Source organism: Oryza brachyantha, chromosome 3, assembly GCF_000231095.2.
Source record: "Oryza brachyantha chromosome 3, ObraRS2, whole genome shotgun sequence".
NCBI classification, from domain to species: Eukaryota; Viridiplantae; Streptophyta; class Magnoliopsida; order Poales; family Poaceae; genus Oryza; species Oryza brachyantha.
In genome coordinates, this window is record NC_023165.2 from 2,045,467 (window position 1) to 2,064,181 (window position 18,715).

At 37.6% G+C, this 18,715-nt stretch overlaps 1 protein-coding gene across 1 annotated transcript; it reads left to right on the plus strand.

Annotated features, from left to right (window-relative positions):
* The first annotated feature begins 613 nt into the window (after positions 1-613).
* LOC102700599 (protein PIR) lies at positions 614-18,601 on the plus strand. Its single transcript, XM_006649325.3, has 30 exons — positions 614-840; positions 2,139-2,211; positions 2,468-2,532; positions 2,664-2,741; positions 3,270-3,389; positions 4,698-4,768; positions 5,061-5,153; positions 5,483-5,552; positions 5,913-5,977; positions 6,464-6,659; positions 6,781-6,932; positions 7,147-7,240; positions 7,607-7,819; positions 8,877-9,088; positions 9,335-9,482; positions 9,871-10,039; positions 10,275-10,351; positions 10,620-10,790; positions 11,585-11,661; positions 11,800-11,902; positions 12,813-12,932; positions 13,047-13,190; positions 13,607-13,756; positions 14,498-14,641; positions 14,832-14,919; positions 15,569-15,696; positions 16,212-16,416; positions 16,919-17,091; positions 17,783-18,001; positions 18,114-18,601. Exons 1-30 carry the CDS (start codon positions 787-789, stop codon positions 18,309-18,311), a joined length of 3,870 nt encoding a protein of 1,289 aa, XP_006649388.1. The 5' UTR covers positions 614-786; the 3' UTR covers positions 18,312-18,601.
* The last annotated feature ends 114 nt before the right edge of the window (positions 18,602-18,715 follow it).

Here is an 18,715-nt window from a genome sequence, read left to right on the forward strand (position 1 = left end):
AGTGATCCGATAGTGAATTATCAGTGATAGTAGGCGTAGATAGGCTGAGAGGACCATTACTTACGAAATAATCATAAGTGTCAAGTATGAAGTCTCAATACTGAAGTTATGGGCATTTACGTCTGAATGAAAGTGGCACATGTCTACATGATTGGTTTTGTCACCATATAAAAGGACGATGCGCCATGATGGGAATAACATCGAATCATGAATACCCATCACCTTCATCTTCAATAACAATCAACAATGCCTCGTGTACCTACGGTACAAAAGGATTCATTACCTCAACCAACAATCTTGCATCCTGATCTCAAGCTTGCAGGCCGTACCACAGGTGACAGGTCTAACTGGACCTTACAAACCGGCCCAGAATAATAAGATTCACATTTGGATCCATGGAAACTAGGCCCAGTACTGGTTAACTTGCTATTGGGCCGGTACAAACTAGGCCCAATAAATCGGCCCACTCACGTCCAGGGAAGAGGGAGAGAAACCCATCATTCAGTAACGCCGTCCACTTTCACCGTTTGTTACTTCGAGTGCACTTCACGTCTTCTTCACCGCTCCACTTGCCCCCACCGTCCGTCCCCACGGCCTTGTCACAACTCACGGTCACGAGACCGTGGTACTGCGCCGCTGCTACGAGTAGGTGGGCGCACGAACTCGTCCCTCGTCTCCACCACCACCACCACCGCCACCGCCAACCTCGCTCCCGCTCCCAACCGCCCGGCGGGCAGCTCGCCGCCTCCTCCTCCTCCTCCTCCGCGTGGCGGGGCGACGGCGAGGATGGCCATCCCCGTCGAGGAGGCCATCGCCGCCCTCTCCACCTTCTCCCTTGAGGTAGCTCCACGCTCCCTGCTCTCCCTCCCTCCCTCGCTCGCTGCTCCTCCCGGTTCCCAAATTCAGGCCAGCCCGATCTGCTCGGCCTCGGTGACGCTACGCGGAATGCGGGGCTCGCGCGCCTCCTCCGAGCTGTCGGGGGGACTCGCTGTTCTCGCGGTGCTCGAATGGCGTTGCGAATTGGCGTGGGCAGTGTTAGTAGTGGGTGTTCGTTCGTTTGCATGCTCGTGCTCGTGCTCCCAGAGTTTAAAACCCCGGTAGAAGTGTGAATCTAGGGTTTTGGTTGTCGGTTTGGCTTCGTTGCAAGTACAATTTGAGTTCTAGAGGTTTGCCCGCTGGTCGTTCGCCTGAATTGTAGGGTAATGACACTAATGACGTCCAGTTTTTACTTGATTCTTGTTCCAGTTTAAATCTCTGAAGGAGTATAGACCTGTACATTGTGTGATCTTAGACGTCCCTAATTTAATTTCAATCGTCCTGACACCGGACTAGGCGCTGTCGCGCTGATCAGTGGTGCTCTGCTGTGGTAGGTACACTCTAAATTTTGCTAGATCTGGTTAGCTTCACACCTAGTTTGAAATGATGAACGGGGATAATTTGCTTCAAATGCACTGTGTGTTTAAATGTAGAAGGATGTATGGTGGTCCCGATAAGCTCATTGTCAATCATACCTACTAGAATTCCCTGTTCTGAATTTGAACGAGTAGGATTATATCTAGACTTAGGATTCATTACCTTGAATTTTATGGAGAAGTTACAGTGACTTAGGATTCATTACCTTGAATTTTATGGAGAAGTTATAGTTATGTTTTCTTTGGAACTATTGTGGACTGGATATAACCATGCTCGCCTTTTTGTATAGTTTGATCAAGCCTTTTATCCTTACAAGAAACATACTTAAGCCATTCCTAGTGGAAGGTTTCATTTTTATGTTTCCAAGAGTGCCACATAAGCAACATGGCTTTTAGTTGATGATTGAAACAGTTCATACAATGCATAAGTTTCATCTGTCATTTCATAGGCAATACATACAAGAGATAAGCTACATAGGTAACAATATACATATGGTTTCATCTAGATGAAATCCATTTCATCTATCATTTCATTAATTCTATGCCACATCACAAAACATGTTGACATGACACCCTATTTAATGAGAATGAAACTCCCACTGAGAATGACCTTAGGTTGTGTGCTGTATGTAGCAATCCAATTTGTTATAGTTTGGTCACCACATTTTAATCCCTTTCTGCTTGATCCCGATTTTCGTATTAACCTGGTTGTATTTTAAATTTCAGGACGAGCAACCAGATGTGCAGGGCTTGGCTGTGCTATTATCAAGTGAAAGATACGCAACTAATAGTCCTATTGGTATGCAGCATGATGATGTCTTTCATGTCATTGTCGCCATTAATTACATTTTTCTCAAAATAGTTTTGCTGGTGCCTGATGGCAACACCATGAAAAGTTGGAAAGATCTAACATGCTATTGAATTCTTGATTTATTTTCCTTGTTTTGCTGCTGTTGTGAAATAACAATACTAGCGAAACAATAGCTTCAGTATTTGATTAATATTGACTTCTGACAGTTGTTTTTGTCATCTGAGGTTTGCACTTCAATTTTTAGAATACAGTGATGTTGCTGCTTATCGCCTGTCGCTAGGAGAAGACACGAAAGGGATCAACCAGCTGGTTCGTGATCCTATATTTCATTAGTGACATTGTGGATTCCTGTTGCTTTTCAATCCTTTTTACGTGGATTTAAATGGAAGGCGATCACATTCTGTCTTCTATTGTTTCTCTGGATGAACAACATACTGCAGAACACTCTGATTCAAGAGGGAAAAGAAATGGCTTCTTTGCTGTACACATACCGTAGCTGTGTTAAAGCACTACCTCAGGTTAGCTTCATCTAATTATGTACATTCATTTGATTGCCATCCAAGTCATAATTCTAAAGCATTTGACATTTTGCAAGTCATTTGGAGATCTACTATTGGTAACAATGAAGAGGACCTTGTTTTTCAACATTTTTTTTGTCATTATTCTATCTCACAGTATCAGTCTTCTTTGATCTGTTAAGGTAGTTTGCTATAATCCAACTACAACTAATCATTTTCCCACCTTCTCTGTGTTAATCCTGATCTGGGTGCAGTCTATGCTGATTTAATCATATCCTTTATTAGGTAGTTCTGTTTGAGTTGATTAGTTTGCTGAAGCATCATATTTGTGAACTTTGGAACTAAAATATTCTCTCTTTCTGTTATAGAGTTGATTTACTTAGTTTTGAGTTCCTTTTCTCTAATGTTAATGTTAAATGAATCTTATCATACATAATTCTCCAAGTGATGCGCAAATTCTACACCATGAAGCACATAATTCCCCACAGTGATCTTGAATATCATATGCTGTAGAACCTTTGAATGCAGCTGCCTGATTCAATGAAGCATAACCAAGCAGACTTGTACCTTGAAACATATCAAGTTCTTGACTTGGAGATGAGCCGCCTGCGTGAAATCCAGAGGTGGCAAGCATCTGCTGCTTCTAAGGTAGTACCTCTGCCTTGTTCAATTAGATCACGATACCTGTCTCTTCTATAGGTTATCTCATATCTGCTTCCATAAGTGATTTCAATTTCTTTATGGTTAGGCAGTTGTATTTCTTATATGCTAGCAATAAATAGTAACTTTTTTACATGATGGAAGCTTTATTGATCTCAGTCAATTATATCAAGGATACATTTGTTCTGAGAACACTCCCGGCCTCTGCACCACGAATGTGCACACAACCAAAACACACTCATACAAAAACAAGAAAAACAATAAATAGTAAATGAGTACATCCTATCCAAAGACTTTTGAAACTTCCTTGAAATCTGAGCTATTCCCTCTGTTTCAACATGCGAGGTGTTTTGGTTATGTCCCAAGTCAATCTTTAAGTTTGATCAAGTTTATAGAAAAATATAACAGTTCCAACATCAAACAAATGTGTTATATGGTGGATTTAATGAAATCAATTTCATGTTGTAGATGTTGCTACGTGTTTTTATAAACTTGGTCAAACTTGAAGAAGTTTGACTTGTGACAATTAAAACACCTTACATTTTGAAGCGAAGGGAGTAAAATGTTCCCAATTGATCCACATGACGATCATGTCTGCACGTGGTGATGTGTCATGGCATCTTTAGACTTAACTACCAATTAAGTTGGGCTATATACAGCTGTGTAATGTGAACTTGAAAAGTACCATGTGAAGTGGGAAACACATATTTACACAGAAATGGCAATCAAAACTGGCTACATAAATACAGAAAGGTTTTGCAAACAGAGAGAATGTAATTCATTTGGAAGTAGCTATGCATGTCATAGTGAATTAGTTATATTTGTCTTGTTGTACAGTTAAGTTAAATGCAGTCAGCACCTGAGTTGTCAAACGAACAGGCTGTGATCTTTTTCTAAAGAAATAACAAATTAGCCAGAAAATTTAGCTGAAGGCATAAATATATTACTCTGTCCGTCCCAAAATAGGTGCTCCCTTCTAGTTCAAATTTTGGATGGAGTTAGTATCATTTTTGGGTGATTGTTCCATTCTTGCCCATTTTTGGGGTTTTTGAGCTGACACAGACCCAACTTGAATTCTTCTTTTCCTATATAACTAGCTGGAACTAGTTTCATCCTTTTAGGGGGGCTGTTACTCTCCTGAAATGCTATCAGATCTATTCGCACACAGATATTTTGATCTTTGAAATTTTTATTGTAGCCCCATGATAGGTTATTACCTTCTGAGTGGTTTAGGCCTTCAGAATCAGAAATATTATAGCACCTGTTGCATGTTTTTACACGTGTTATCTTGTACAGTTGGCAGCTGATATGCAGAGATTTTCTAGGCCTGAAAGACTGGTTAATGGACCCACAATAACTCATTTTTGGTACGTCCATTTTCCTTAGTGATCATTGCTTACCTTTTCTTGCCTTATGCTTGTTTATTGTACTAAGTTACTGGCCCAGTACTTCTGACTTATTAAAGAATCAATCTCTTTCATGTGAAACTTGCATGCCTGTAGAGGGGATATAGAGCTGCCAAGCTAACTTATTTCATTGTATATTATCTATTTTTCGGAGTATCATTGTTAAGATCACAACTTCTATGTTCAAACTCAGCAGTCAGTAATAATTTGCTGTATGATGTTAACTTCATGTTCTCATTTTGTTTCAATCCAGGTCTATGCTGAAGTTGCTCGATGTCCTTGTGCAGCTCGATCATCTTAAGAATGCAAAAGCAAGTATACCTAATGATTTTTCATGGTACAAGAGGTACATGGTCATATTAAATTTAGTTCCCAGAGCTCTTCTCGCACAATGTCAGAAATGAGATTGTCACAATATTTTTTTTCGATTATAGTTGATTTTTTCATCATTCAACATTTGTGAGCAAGACCAACAAATAAAGTTATCTTTATAGATAGGATTATTTTATTAGAGTGGCTATAATGATGACTTAGGGGTGTTTAATATTTTACTTAACAATAAATTATTTATTATGATTTATGGTTTTTAAAGTACATCGTGTTGTTTTTCAGTCCTTACCCCTGTAGATTCTCCAACAATTCATTAGTGCTTATATTCTCATTTTCTTCATGCAGAACATTTACTCAAGTAAGCACCCAGTGGCAGGATACTGATACTATGAGAGAAGAGCTGGATGATCTTCAGGTTGCTGGTTTTTCATGTCTTGTTTCTTACAACATTTTGTTATCTTGGTGTTATGGATTTGGTTAGGGGAAGGGTCCAGGCTGATAGGGCGCTCACCTTCTACTAGCCGGCAGGGCTTCTTCCAGTTGTGCTAGAGAGGCTACGATTGTTAATGGACTAACCTTATAGATTCATGGGTTGCTTAATAACAGGAGTAGATGGGGTCCCTTTATATATAGGGAGGACTGACTTGACCCCTAAGAAACTATTCTCTAATAATCCATTCGATCTCTATCACTAGTTTCCTAACAAATCTTATCTCTTTCCTAACCAACGAGTTTCCTATCTGTATTTGACCTGATCTCTTGTTGGCACTTGCAGATTTTTTTGAGCACCAGATGGGCCATCTTGTTGAATTTGCATGCTGAGATGTTTCGGACAAATACGTATCCCGCTTCTTTTATAAATGAAGAATACCTGGTGGTTGCAAACATTGTATACGAATCATATCTAGATATTCCTTTCATAAGAAGTAGAAAAATAATGTTCTCAAAATAAATATATCTACCACAAGGATCTTTGCTGCCCATAGCAACTGCGTTCTCGAGCTGCAGGACAGCAGGACAAAGTATAAGCTACTTTATAGGAATTGACTAAAGAAAATGTCAATTTCTTGTGAGTATTGTAGGGATATAGTTCTACACTTGAAAAATGCTATCGAAAGTTTATTTACTTGAATCATCTTCTGTTGATTCCTATGTACAGCACAATTGTAGATTGTGAACTTGCATTTGAATGGTCTCGATAATTCATCAAGAGTCACTTATAATATAGATGTATGTATTATTGATTCTGCATGCACCACACTGGAAAGTTTATTTGTTCTTGCCTACTATGGATATTTTCTTTGATTTCCTTGACTTAAAGAATAGTGTTGAGGACATTCTGCAGGTTCTTATAGTATTTTGTGTGGAGTCATTGGAGTTGGACTTTGCTCTTCTTTTTCCTGAGCGCCATATTCTACTTCGTGTTCTCCCAGTTTTGGTTGTTTTAGCAACTTCGTCGGAGAAAGAGAGTGAGTCACTCTATAAGAGAATCAAGATCAACCGTCTTCTCAATATCTTTAAGGTTTGACTACCAGGCTATCTATGTAATCTACTTGTCTATTTGCATTAAGTGAATATTTAAGTGTACTATTTGAGCTATGCTTACCATTTGGCTTAATGTTTTTGTTATTTAATTTTGCCAGAATGATCCAGTTATTCCAGCATTTCCAGATCTGCATCTCTCTCCTGCTGCAATTTTGAAGGAGCTATCATCATATTTCCAAAATTTTTCCAGTCAAACCCGTCTTCTTACTCTTCCATCTCCTCATGAAATCCCCCCTCGAGAGCTACAAGAATATCCTTTTATGTGTCCTTTGAACATGTTTTTTTTTATAGAAACTACAATTTTTATTTGTACCTAAATAGAGGTGTCTATTATCCAAGAATTCCATGATCTAAGAAGTGCCAAAAATAAAACTAAACTTTGTTTGGTGATAAATAATGTGCAAAGTGACCTAAATTTATGTATGCTAAGTTATGTTATGCTTGAAATTCCTTAACTAAACCACCTATCAGAGGCATTACTTGATTTTGAACCACATGGGAACTATCAGAGCGGAGCATGATGACTTTTCTATACGTTTTGCCTCTGCAATGAACCAGGTGGAAATGAAGTTATTATCATTTTTGGGTTAGCATGTAAAGTTTTCATTCCAGTAATTTAGTAGCTCTTTCCTATATGTTAACCGTGAAATCATTACCATTTAGCATTACAATGAATTACCATTACCATTTAGCACTGTCCTTGATAGTAACCGCTTCAAAACACTGTCTCCTGTATTTATGCCAACTGAACTCTGCTTTAAATTGACTCAGAACATATATTTGTGATATATCATTACTGTGGATTTCTATTAAAAAAATGCAAAAGAGGTTACACTTAATTTTCCAATTAATTTTGAGATAATTACGATTTTTTCTTGTATTCTGTGATATGTGTTGGCAATGATAATTACAATGTGCTTTCAGATGATAATATTGAAGTCATCAGATGGTGCGGATAATGACTGGTCTAGGGATATTAAGGGGAACATGTATGATATTGTTGTTGAAGGTTTCCAGCTTCTTAGCCGATGGACTGGCAGGATATGGGAGCAGTGTGCCTGGAAATTTTCGCGCCCTTGTAAAGAACCACCTTCAGATTCTCAGCATGGGTCGACAACATTTTTTGACTATGAAAAGGTCTTTTTTCTTTGCAAGCAGTGTTTGCGGCATCAATTACTTTTTTCTACTCCATTTCCTTGCTTTTGAAATTGGTTGTACCTTGTTTACTGAAAGTTGTGTTCTGGTATTTCTTTCTTTACCTGGAATGGCGATGGTACCAATGCTATTTCTATGTAAATTACAATTTATTTTGTGTGTGTGCCCGTATGAAAGCTTAACAAAAAAAAGATAGTGATTCACTTGAGTTTATTTGTAATCCTCTTATGTATTATTCATAAATGCTCTGTTGTTCTGTTGCTTAATTCCATTGAATTTAGGTCACACAATTCTAAGGTACATTTGAATCCTCAAGTGTCATTGATACGATGATTGGAAATTTACAATTTCTATGATCCTTTACTATGTTGGTAACATTAGTTTGAATATTTCCACATGCATGATCATTAATCTCCAACGGATGGGTTCACCAAGTTTCTTGGTAATCTATTTTCCTGTTACACGATAAATTAACTACAACACCCTGATTTGGCTTGTATACACTAATTGAACTTGATATATGTGGGCACATGAAGAGACCTTTACTGTTGATTCATTGGCCTGAAACTAATTGATTGAGGCATCATTCTTTTCAGCTTTTTAAGCTTAATTGCTCCTTGATTTCCATTGGCACATTTTTCAAAAGGCTAAATGACGCGCTTTGTGCAAAAAAAATTCTATATAGAAATCGTTAAAAAATCAAATAAATCTATTTTTAAGTTTTTAATAATTACTGAGCATATTCTAAATGATTTCCATTGGCCTGAATCTTACTGAGCATATTCTACAGCTCTTCTTCCCTGAATAGGATAATGTGCCTACATGTTGCATACTTGCATTGCGTAGTGGCCCATGTAAACTCTGCCATGAAATGCCAGCAAATTAGTTCTTTTCCTTTGACCACTGGTGGAATTTTATTTTTTTATGTTTTTGTCCTCTCTGTTTTGATGTACACTTTTTAGTGTTTAAAATTCAAAATTTATTGATTATGGTCATTTGACATATTGATTGATTATAGATATTTGACACTTGCATGCAGGTAGTACGCTGGAACTACACTGCAGAAGAACGGAGGGCTCTTCTTGAATTAATTGGTTACATAAAAAGTATTGGATTGATGATGCAACGCTGTGACACCTTAGTGTCTGAAGCATTATGGGAAACAATACATATGGAGGTCCAAGATTTTGTACAGGATAAACTAGATACTATGCTCCGTACAACATTTCGGAAGAAGAAGGACCTTTCTAGGTTACTTGTTCTGTCCCGAACATCCTTGTTTTAACATGATTTTGTAAATTTCCTCTAGCAGTTCCACTAGGCTCCAATAGGTCTTGCTCTATGTTTTATTTATTCTTGGCATAGCATAGTTAATTATGTCAATGCTGTATTTTCCATTTATATTTATTTACGTATGAGGCTAATTCTTCCTGAATTTGAGAATTCATTTGGGAACTTAAATTTGAGTTTGTCTATTTTCCTTTGTTTTTCTTTCAGGATTCTCTCTGATATGCGAACCCTCTCCGCAGATTGGATGGCCAACACTAGCAAGGCTGATTCAGAGCAGCACTCATTACATCAAGAAACAGAGGAAATGAGACAAAACACATTTTATCCAAGGCCAGTTGCACCAACAGCTGCACAGGTTTTACTATTACTTTATCATGTGAAAGCTTTGCTTTACTAGCTGTATGTTCTACAGTAACGAAAGGGGTTTACTATCTCATCAATATTACTTGGATTTTAGAAAATTGGTCTGTTTTTTTGTACCATTGATGTTCTACATGAAAAGGCTGTCCTCTTTACTCCTTTGTATTTCTAGCATAAAAGCAATTCAGTTTAATAATTATGTGGAGCAAATTTTGATGATAAGCCATGAGTGTAACAGATTGTCAAATTCTCCATTGAACTCTTCTATTTCCTAATTTTACGTCATACTGCAACTTTAGTTGCCCTTATGTGCTCTAGCTATAATCTTTTGTTGACCCTGCTCCTCGTTTTTAACTTTTGTTTCCTTTTTCCGATATGTTTAGATTCATTGTTTGCAATTTCTCATCTGTGAGCTTGTATCTGGTGGTAATCTGAGAAAACCTGGAGGACTATTTGGCAATAGTGGCTCTGGAATACCTGTGGAAGATCTGAAACAGCTAGAGACATTTTTTTATAAGCTCAGTTTTTTCTTGCATATTTTGGATTATACAGGTGCGTTGGCTTTATGCTGTATCAAACTGTTATTATCATGTGGATATGGTTTCTGCTGTACACTTTTAATGCTTGGTGATACTTAAATTATCATACCGTGTTCTTAGGAAAATATGCTCACTTTAGTATAACATTTTTAGTGCTTGAAAAGTGCCAATGTAACTTTTAGGAGGTCATATTTACCGTGTTTCATTGGATACTCTAACTTAACTGCTAATATTTGGGGTACATGCAGCGACAATTGGTACTTTAACTGATCTTGGATTTCTTTGGTTCCGAGAGTTTTACCTGGAATCCTCCCGTGTTATCCAGGTCAGCAATTTGTGCTTACGTGTTCTAGTTTGCCTTTTTAGAGTGATACTAGTGGGAGTCTCAACTGACAGGACATACTACTAAACAGTGCATTTAGCTAGCGAGCAGTGTTTGAATGAAATTAAGTTCACAAATCAATTTTCTTCTTGCTTCACGTACTCAATGCTGTACATCTTGCTATTGCAGCTATACAAATCACCATAAGATAACTTTGTGGAGGCAGGCTGTTGTTTTGTGCTGCTAATATTAACTCGTGTCTTGCTGACAGTTTCCAATTGAATGTTCACTCCCCTGGATGCTGGTTGAGTATGTCACCGAGACACAGGATGCTGGTCTTCTTGAAAGTGTTTTGATACCATTTGACCTTTACAATGACTCTGCTCAGCATGCATTAACTTGTCTCAAACAGAGATTTCTTTATGACGAAATTGAAGCTGAGGTAAGCAATTACCATTTTTGTAGTGTTTTGAATTTTAATACAAAAGTTTCCATTACACTCTTTCCTTATTAATACTCTTCCTTCTGTTCGATAAATTAACATTCTCATTCTATAAATGTATTCTTCATTCTTTTTTACAATGAAGTTTGCTGCACTTGGCTATATGGTTTATATTCTGTTGTTATTTTCAATTGCTTCTGTAGTTGTGTAATTTTCCGAAAGATATGTTACAATTAATAGGTATGAAGAGTTGTTTTTTCAGTAATTTTACTCTCGATAATTATAGAAGATATGTATGCATGATTGTGTGCACTATCAATGTAATGTCTAGGACAGATTAATTCAATCCATGTGTCGGCTCTTTATGGTGGTCTGTGTGGTACTCCCTCCATTTCAAAATATAGAGCGCATTTTTTATTCATTAGGACAAGAGTTTGACCAACAATTACTCTATTTGGATATAATTTTCATGACTTAAAATTGATGTTATCAGATTCATATTGGAAAGTACTTTCTTAGGACTATACTTTTGTGACACATATAAGTGATATATTGATAGATTAATCTTTAGTCAAAGCCCTGTCCTAACAAAATAAAATATGCCTTATATTTTGAAATGGAAGAACCATGCTGGGTCAGGGCCCTTAGGCAAAGCTTATGTGTTTTTTTTTTCCGAATACGTAGGAGATCTGCAGCTTATGTGTTGTTTTGGCTGGAAATACTTGTGGCATTGCAATTAATCTTTTGTTTTGCATTAAATATCTTACTGGTATTACTTCTGCTCTGACTTTTAGGTCGATCTTTCCTTTGATCTTCTTGTTGAAAAGCTTAATGAGATCATCTTTACATATTACAAGAGCTGTGCAGCAAGGTATCTGCCTTTTCTTTTTCAGTTTAGTCTGTTTTAATATTGGAAATTGTCTGCATGTTAACCAACAAATGCGAATAGCAAATCGGTTGATGTTGGATTCCTTGTTCTGCTCACCTATTTCCTTTTCCCTGTATGCAGTACTCTTCTCGATAGTTCATTTACGTATTTATGTGATGATGGTGAGAAGTACTTCGTGAAACCTCTGCGGTTTGACGCAATATTCAAGTTAAAAAGAGTAATGGTAAGTCCATGAATATGGTTTATGTTGAGACCTTCAGTATTTGTTGATCAGGAGTTCAACTGCTCCTGTGTTTGATGTGTCATATACCACAATTCCAAGACTTTTTTTACAAGACAGGAGATAATTCCAAGATATTAGGATGCTATATACTTCTTAATATCAAATTGCATTGTTGCTTTACTATTCTATATGTTGAGAGCCATGATGAGGTATTTCTGTTTCCAAATTGTGCTTGGCAAGTGGTACCCAGCCATGAAATAGATAGATGTGAAACAAGAGCCATGCAATAGATATTGCACATACTGTAAGGATACTAATGTCAATGGCGCTTTTATTTGTGTCATACATTTCTTTTAGATCCACTCATTTTCCATTCCAACCTGCAGTACGTCAAACTTTGGTCTTAAGTTATCTTATACTCCCTCCGTCCCACAATGAAGCTATTTCTACCACCCACCATTTGTCCCAAAATGAAGCTGTTTCTTCACCTACCTCCTCATCTCAACCAATCATAACCATTTTCTATTTAAATTTTCCATCTACATTCTCTTCTCCACCGATCACAACCTTCCTCCAATCATTCTCAACTACTTTATTAATCCCCGTGAGCTCTAGAAATGGTTACATTTTAGGACGGAGGGAGTAATTTATAACTACCTTTTTGTAGCTTTGCTTTCAGCACCTAAACTATTACTGAAGTCTAAGGTACCTTGCAGTTACTCCTTTTAACATTGTCTCCAGCTTCTAAATCAGTATTCAATCTTTTGTTCCTTGGTCCATCCCTTGAGTTGAGGGTGGAAGAATTGTTTGATTTCAAGCTCACCATGCTTGCCTGCTTTAAAACTATTAAGATATTCATTTGAGGTTTACTGTTTTGCATTATTCGTGAGCATTTTATTTTTCATATCAGGTCCTTGGGAGGACAATTGACCTAAGAAGCCTGATTACCCAGAGAATGAACAAGCTGTTTCGGGAAAATATTGATTTCCTACTGGAGCGCTTTGAAAGTGGAGATCTATGCGGTGTAGTGGTAAGATTGTTCTGTTTTCATTTAGACCTTTTTAGTTACTCTGCTCTATTTTGTTAGGCATTTTACATGCTGGTTCTGGTTGATCAACCTTTCTTCTTTGTCTTCTCAAATTAGGAACTGCAACAACTGTTGGATATTTTGGAGCTAACACATCAGTCGATATCAAAATTTCTTGAGTTGGATTCCTACTCTCTTATGCTTAGTGAGATGCAAGAGAACCTGTCACTGGTTTCTTATTCTAGTCGTATCTCTTCGCAGGTTTGGGCCCCTAAACCCTACCATTATACATATATTCTTATTTTTGGTATCTAATTTATGCAAAAAATTCTGCTATATGCTATTATTTGGACCATGCCTGCCTGGTAATGGTTTGTAATCTGCTTCTTGTATTAGCTTTTGCATTTCCATTGGTCAGCAAGAAATAAAACCAGTTATTGATGGAATGGTAGTTGTTCAAAATTGTTGTTTCTTATACCTCTGTGGTGTACTATTGTCTATTGGTGTCATGTACTTATTCCTAATGCTTAAAACAAAGGAGTTGGTGGTGATAGTCTTGTTTGTAGGACTTTATGAATGATGATTGCATCCGCTATCTTTGTGTTTATTCATGCAAAAGTTTCATATGCATCCAGATGACAATTACCCTAATATAATGAATTTCCTGGCTACCACAGATATGGAATGAGATGCAGACAGATTTCTTGCCCAATTTTATCCTATGTAATACCACACAACGCTTTGTTCGATCATTAAAAGGAGCCCATCACTCTTCTCAGAGATCAAGTGCCTCTACTGGGAAGGCCTATTTCTTTTGTGGATCACATGTAAGTTCTTTTGTTATATTTGCTGCTTGCCATTTTTAGTATTCTGTTTTTGCTTGTAAAATTTGAAGTGCTGATGTAGTTGAAAATTTTCAAGCTGTGTATACAGTTCATTTTTTAAAGTTAAAAGAATAAAAGTTATATAATACAGCATTATGCGAACAGGTCTATAGCCTAGTGGCTGCAGCACTGTAGTAGCACCTAACAGCTCCTGGGTTCGATTCCCCTTGGCAGCGAATTTTCTGAGTTGGTTTAGAAAAAAGGTTGCTCACTGGCCCCTTGGTTAAAGACGTGTTAAGAAACCACCTATGTGGGTGGGCCCTCATGTACAGGGCAGAGGTAGCCCGAACCATTTTTTTGGGGGTTGGGGGGATCATTGTGTCAAAGGGGTAGGGTTCATGGCCTTTCGTGGCTTGGCTTTGGGTAAGGTTTCTTCTCAGTGCAAAGCTGTGTGGTGGTCTTTTCCCAGCCGGTTGAGTGTTTCTTTAATACATCATTAATGATGCCATCATTGAATAATGAGCAACTGCTGTCAGTAGAAAAAGGTTTTCAGATTATTTGGAGATGAGATCTGAGAATCATGCTTGAACATCAGTGCATTATAAATTGATTGTAAGATGTCTCCGATATTGCGTCACATACATTATGATGTTTCCTTTTCATTTACTTTTACCTGCCAACAAACTATACAATGTATCTTGATCTCTAGTATTTCAATATTTCACATTCTCATTTTCTTTGTAGGAGTTGACCATGGCATACCAGGGCATTGCTGGTTTGTACCATGACTTTTTTGGGATTCCTCATATGTTTGCAGTTGTTAAGCTTCTTGGTTCCAGATCATTACCTGGTATTATCCGTGCTTTATTGGATCATATATCAAGCAAGGTGAGTTGTCTAAGCTACTGTGCACATGAAGGGACACTAACCGATAACCCAGAATTTATGTTTAGTGGAAGAGCAAGTTTTTAAAGCTTGACGGCTGTATCTCTTGTAACAAAAACACTGCCAAAACTCTTGTTAAGCTTCACGGCTGAAGTTTACTACTAGTACCTAAGTATTTGCCCTTCCTTTTCAGATAACAGCTATGGTGCCAAAAATAACTGCACTGCAAGAAGCACTGCCAAAATCTATTGGACTTCTTTCATTTGATGGTGGTATAGCAGGTAAACATGTTGGTGTCTGGTGGCAATCATGTTTTTGAATTACAGTGTGTGTTATGTTTCCTTTTGGGCCATTAAATACCTGTCCAGAATAAAAGGCAAAGCATAGTATATCTGAAGAGACCATCTAGCATTGCAGGAGTACTCAAGTTCAATTGAAGTATGACATAGCATTGACGAATAGCAGTCCATAATACATCTATTTAGCCCAGATATTGCTATTCTCAATTATTCTACAATTCTTCAATTAATTCTAGGTCTTTTAGGAATGTGGGAATTTTTCTGGAATCTGTATGGTTCCAACAGTGTTCCTACCAAATTCCTGCATTCCATTCTTTAAGTTCATTTCACTAGGGCAAGTGATTTTTATAAGTTTTGTGTTAGGTGATGTATTGGTAATTCTATTATTATATCATACTTTAAAGGATAAATAGTTGCTGGTAGTTTGGTGTATTGCCAGATGTAATTCCTAAAGTGGTTTTAGAGTAGCTATGAAAAGTAAGTAATGTTTTCTTAAGAATTGGATGATCTCAATTTCTTTGGACGTCATAGTTTTTCGTAGGCTCCTTTATAGTCATCATGTAGGCATGTACCACATTAAATATCATAAACTGCCCGACTTAACACTAACTGCAGCTTGCGCTTGTCATAGGTTGTCAGAAGATAATTCATGAAATATTAACTTGGGAAGCAAAATCAGACGTGAAAACTGAAGTTCTTCATGATCTCAAGGAAATTGGGAGTGCTTTGTATTGGATGAGCCTTCTGGACATTGTTTTGGTGAGCATATATGTTTTTACGCAAATTTTAGTTTCTTTGATAGTCAAAACGGTGGCCTGCTGTCCTACTTTGGGCCGTTGTATGTAAGCTTATTTTTATAATAGATATTAAAACAGTCTTGCAGTACAATCACTGAGGGGAGCTGAACATCCCTTAGTCCTTGCACCTAGGATATGAAGTAGAGAAGCCATATTATTTCTGAGTCATTTGTATTTTATGAGGGCCTTGCATCATAAACTATCTCTGAAAGTTTCACCAGGACAAGTTTGTGTCTACTGTCTACTCACCTCCTAATCATATAATGCTGCTGGAACTGTCTCCCATATTATGTTTTTCTCCCAATCTGCTCACTGTTATGTTGTTCAATCTGTAAACATTATAAATTACTGGTCCGTCTGTTTTGCCTTTACACAATGAAAGTCCTTGTTATGAAGTACTCTTGTTCTCTTACTGGCATGCATGTTTGGTCAAGTTTTTTTTTTTTCCCTCACTGACATACATGCTCATTTTTCCAGAGGCAAATAGACACAACACAGTTCATGCAGTCTGCTCCATGGCTGGGTTTGATTCCAGGAAATGATGGGCAAGTGAAGCATGCATACTCTGATAATACTCCATTTACCACATTGTTAAGTGGCGCCACCAATGCAGTTGCATCAAGTCCTGCATGCCCAAATCCATCTTCGTTTCTAGTCATGGCAAAGCAAGCTGAAGCTGCCAGTAAGTGCAGAGCCCATTTATTGAATCATATTTTCATACGATATTTTTGTGTTGAATTTTTTAACTGCCAGAAAAGGGAAAATAAAAGTAGGTTTGGTAAGAAATGGCCATCTCAATGTAGAAATGATGATGTGTTATCTAAACCAGTTAGGCTTTGCTTGGATGGGTTCAATACGGGTGACATATCATCCTAATCATTGTTGAACACTAAGATTTGGTTGAAATTCCACTGTTCTCTGCACATTCATCTAGTCCCTTCTAATTTTTTTTTTTTTGTGGGGAAGACCCAGGAACGGTCACCCAATTTCATTAAGAAGAGAATTTACAGAAAGAGCAAACCGGCTAAAACCGCCAGAAGCTGTAAAAGTACAGCCAAGAAGGCAGCTAGGCAGCTAACAAAAGAAACGAAAAAAAACTGAAGTCCCTCAATAAACTGGGCTCTCAGCCGATCCCCTCCGGCTAGTCCCTTCTAATAATTTTGATAAATGGAACATTTCTACAGGTCTACTCTACAAATCAAACCTAAACTCTGGGAGTGTGCTGGAGTATGCCCTTGCTTTCACGAGTGCTGCACTGGATAGGCATTACAGCAAATGGAGTGCAACTCCAAAGACAGGGTTTATTGACATCACCACATCGAAGGACTTCTATCGTGTTTTTAGCGGTCTTCAGTATGTAAGTAGACTTCATCATCAAAAATCCGTTACAGTATATCTGTGTCATCCATCATTTACAGACTTTTTCCGTTCCAATTATTTACCCCTCAAAAGGATAAACTGAAAAAGCTTCACGATTAAAGTGGCATGTGGTCAACATCCTGTTTTACTTTTACCTGTTTCCCTCGTCTTAGGGAATAAGGACAAAGATGAACCTTATGTTATTTTTCTACTGTTTTCCCTAAAACAATAATAAATCAATCTAGAATCTGAACCTGCTTCAAAGTTCTGACAAACTACAAGAATTTTATTCCTTTTGTTTGGGGTGACACTACAATACACTTATTCAGTAAACTGGTCTTTGTTTGCCATGGAAGTGGAACTTGAGAGCTATTGATGTTCTTCTTTATGCCCCCGGCATTCATTTGATTGGTCTATCCTTTGTATGGTACTCCCTTCGTATTTTAATAGATGGCGTCATTGACTTTTTAACACAAGTTTGACTATTCCTCTAATTAAACAAATCACATAATTATCATTTATTTTGTTGTGATTGAATTTATTAAATATATTTTAATTATAACTTATATTTTTGTAAGTTTGCATAAAGTTTTTAAAAAAGATGAATGATCAAATGTGTGTAAAAAGTTAATGACATCATCGATTAAAATATAGGAGTACTAAATAGTTTTGCTTCTTTTTTCTTTTAGAGCTATTTGGAAGAGAGCATCAATCCTTCGAGGAGACAAGAAATGCTGGGTGATTCTGTAGCTTGGGCTGGATGTACAATCATGTATTTACTGGGACAACAACAACATTTTGAGCTTTTCGATTTCTCTTGCCAATTTCTCAACGTGGCAGAAGTAGAAAATGCAACAGCTTCACTCTATCAATCCTCAGACAGGAACAGAAGCCCTAATTTCTTGCAGGTGAGATCATATTCTGCTGTTCCTGATCTGAAGTTACTCCCAAGTCCTAAAAGATATTCGTAATATTGTACTTTTTTTCTGGTTTACGACCATTCGTGATGTGCATGAATAGGGTTTCGAAGGTATCCTTGAAGCGATGAGGAAAGCTAGGAGGCTGAATAACCATGTCTTCTCCATGTTGAGAGCTCGCTGCCCCCTCGAGGACAAGATTGCATGTGCTATCAAGCCAAGTGGGGCGCCTCTTCATCGCATGAAGTTTACGAACACTGTTTCTGCGTTCGAGACATTGCCACAGAGATCAGCAACTTGAGAGACTTTGACGCATGAGCTCCTTCCTGTCTTTGTTTTCCCTTTTTTTTTTTCCTTCTATGTGCGAGGTCATATGTTTATGTGCCGTTGTATATATTGTTGTCATGTACTCATGAACGTTGAAACCTAACAACTTGAGTGTTAGGATCTATCTTGTTGTATACCCTAATTAGAACCTTATGTGTAGAGGATTTGATGTAAGATTGTGGTTGTGGCCAGCAGGCAGATGCAGCTGTCTTTCCCTGAATTTCGTGCTAATCACAAGCCACAGCTTTTTTTTTTTCTTTCCCTCGTCTTCTCATTCACTTATTGCCTGTATTGGTTCTGGTGGATCAAAGCCGAACCGCTTCACCCTTCGCTCCAGGTGCTTCAGGTGCGAAAACAACTGCTTCACTTGTTCGTGTT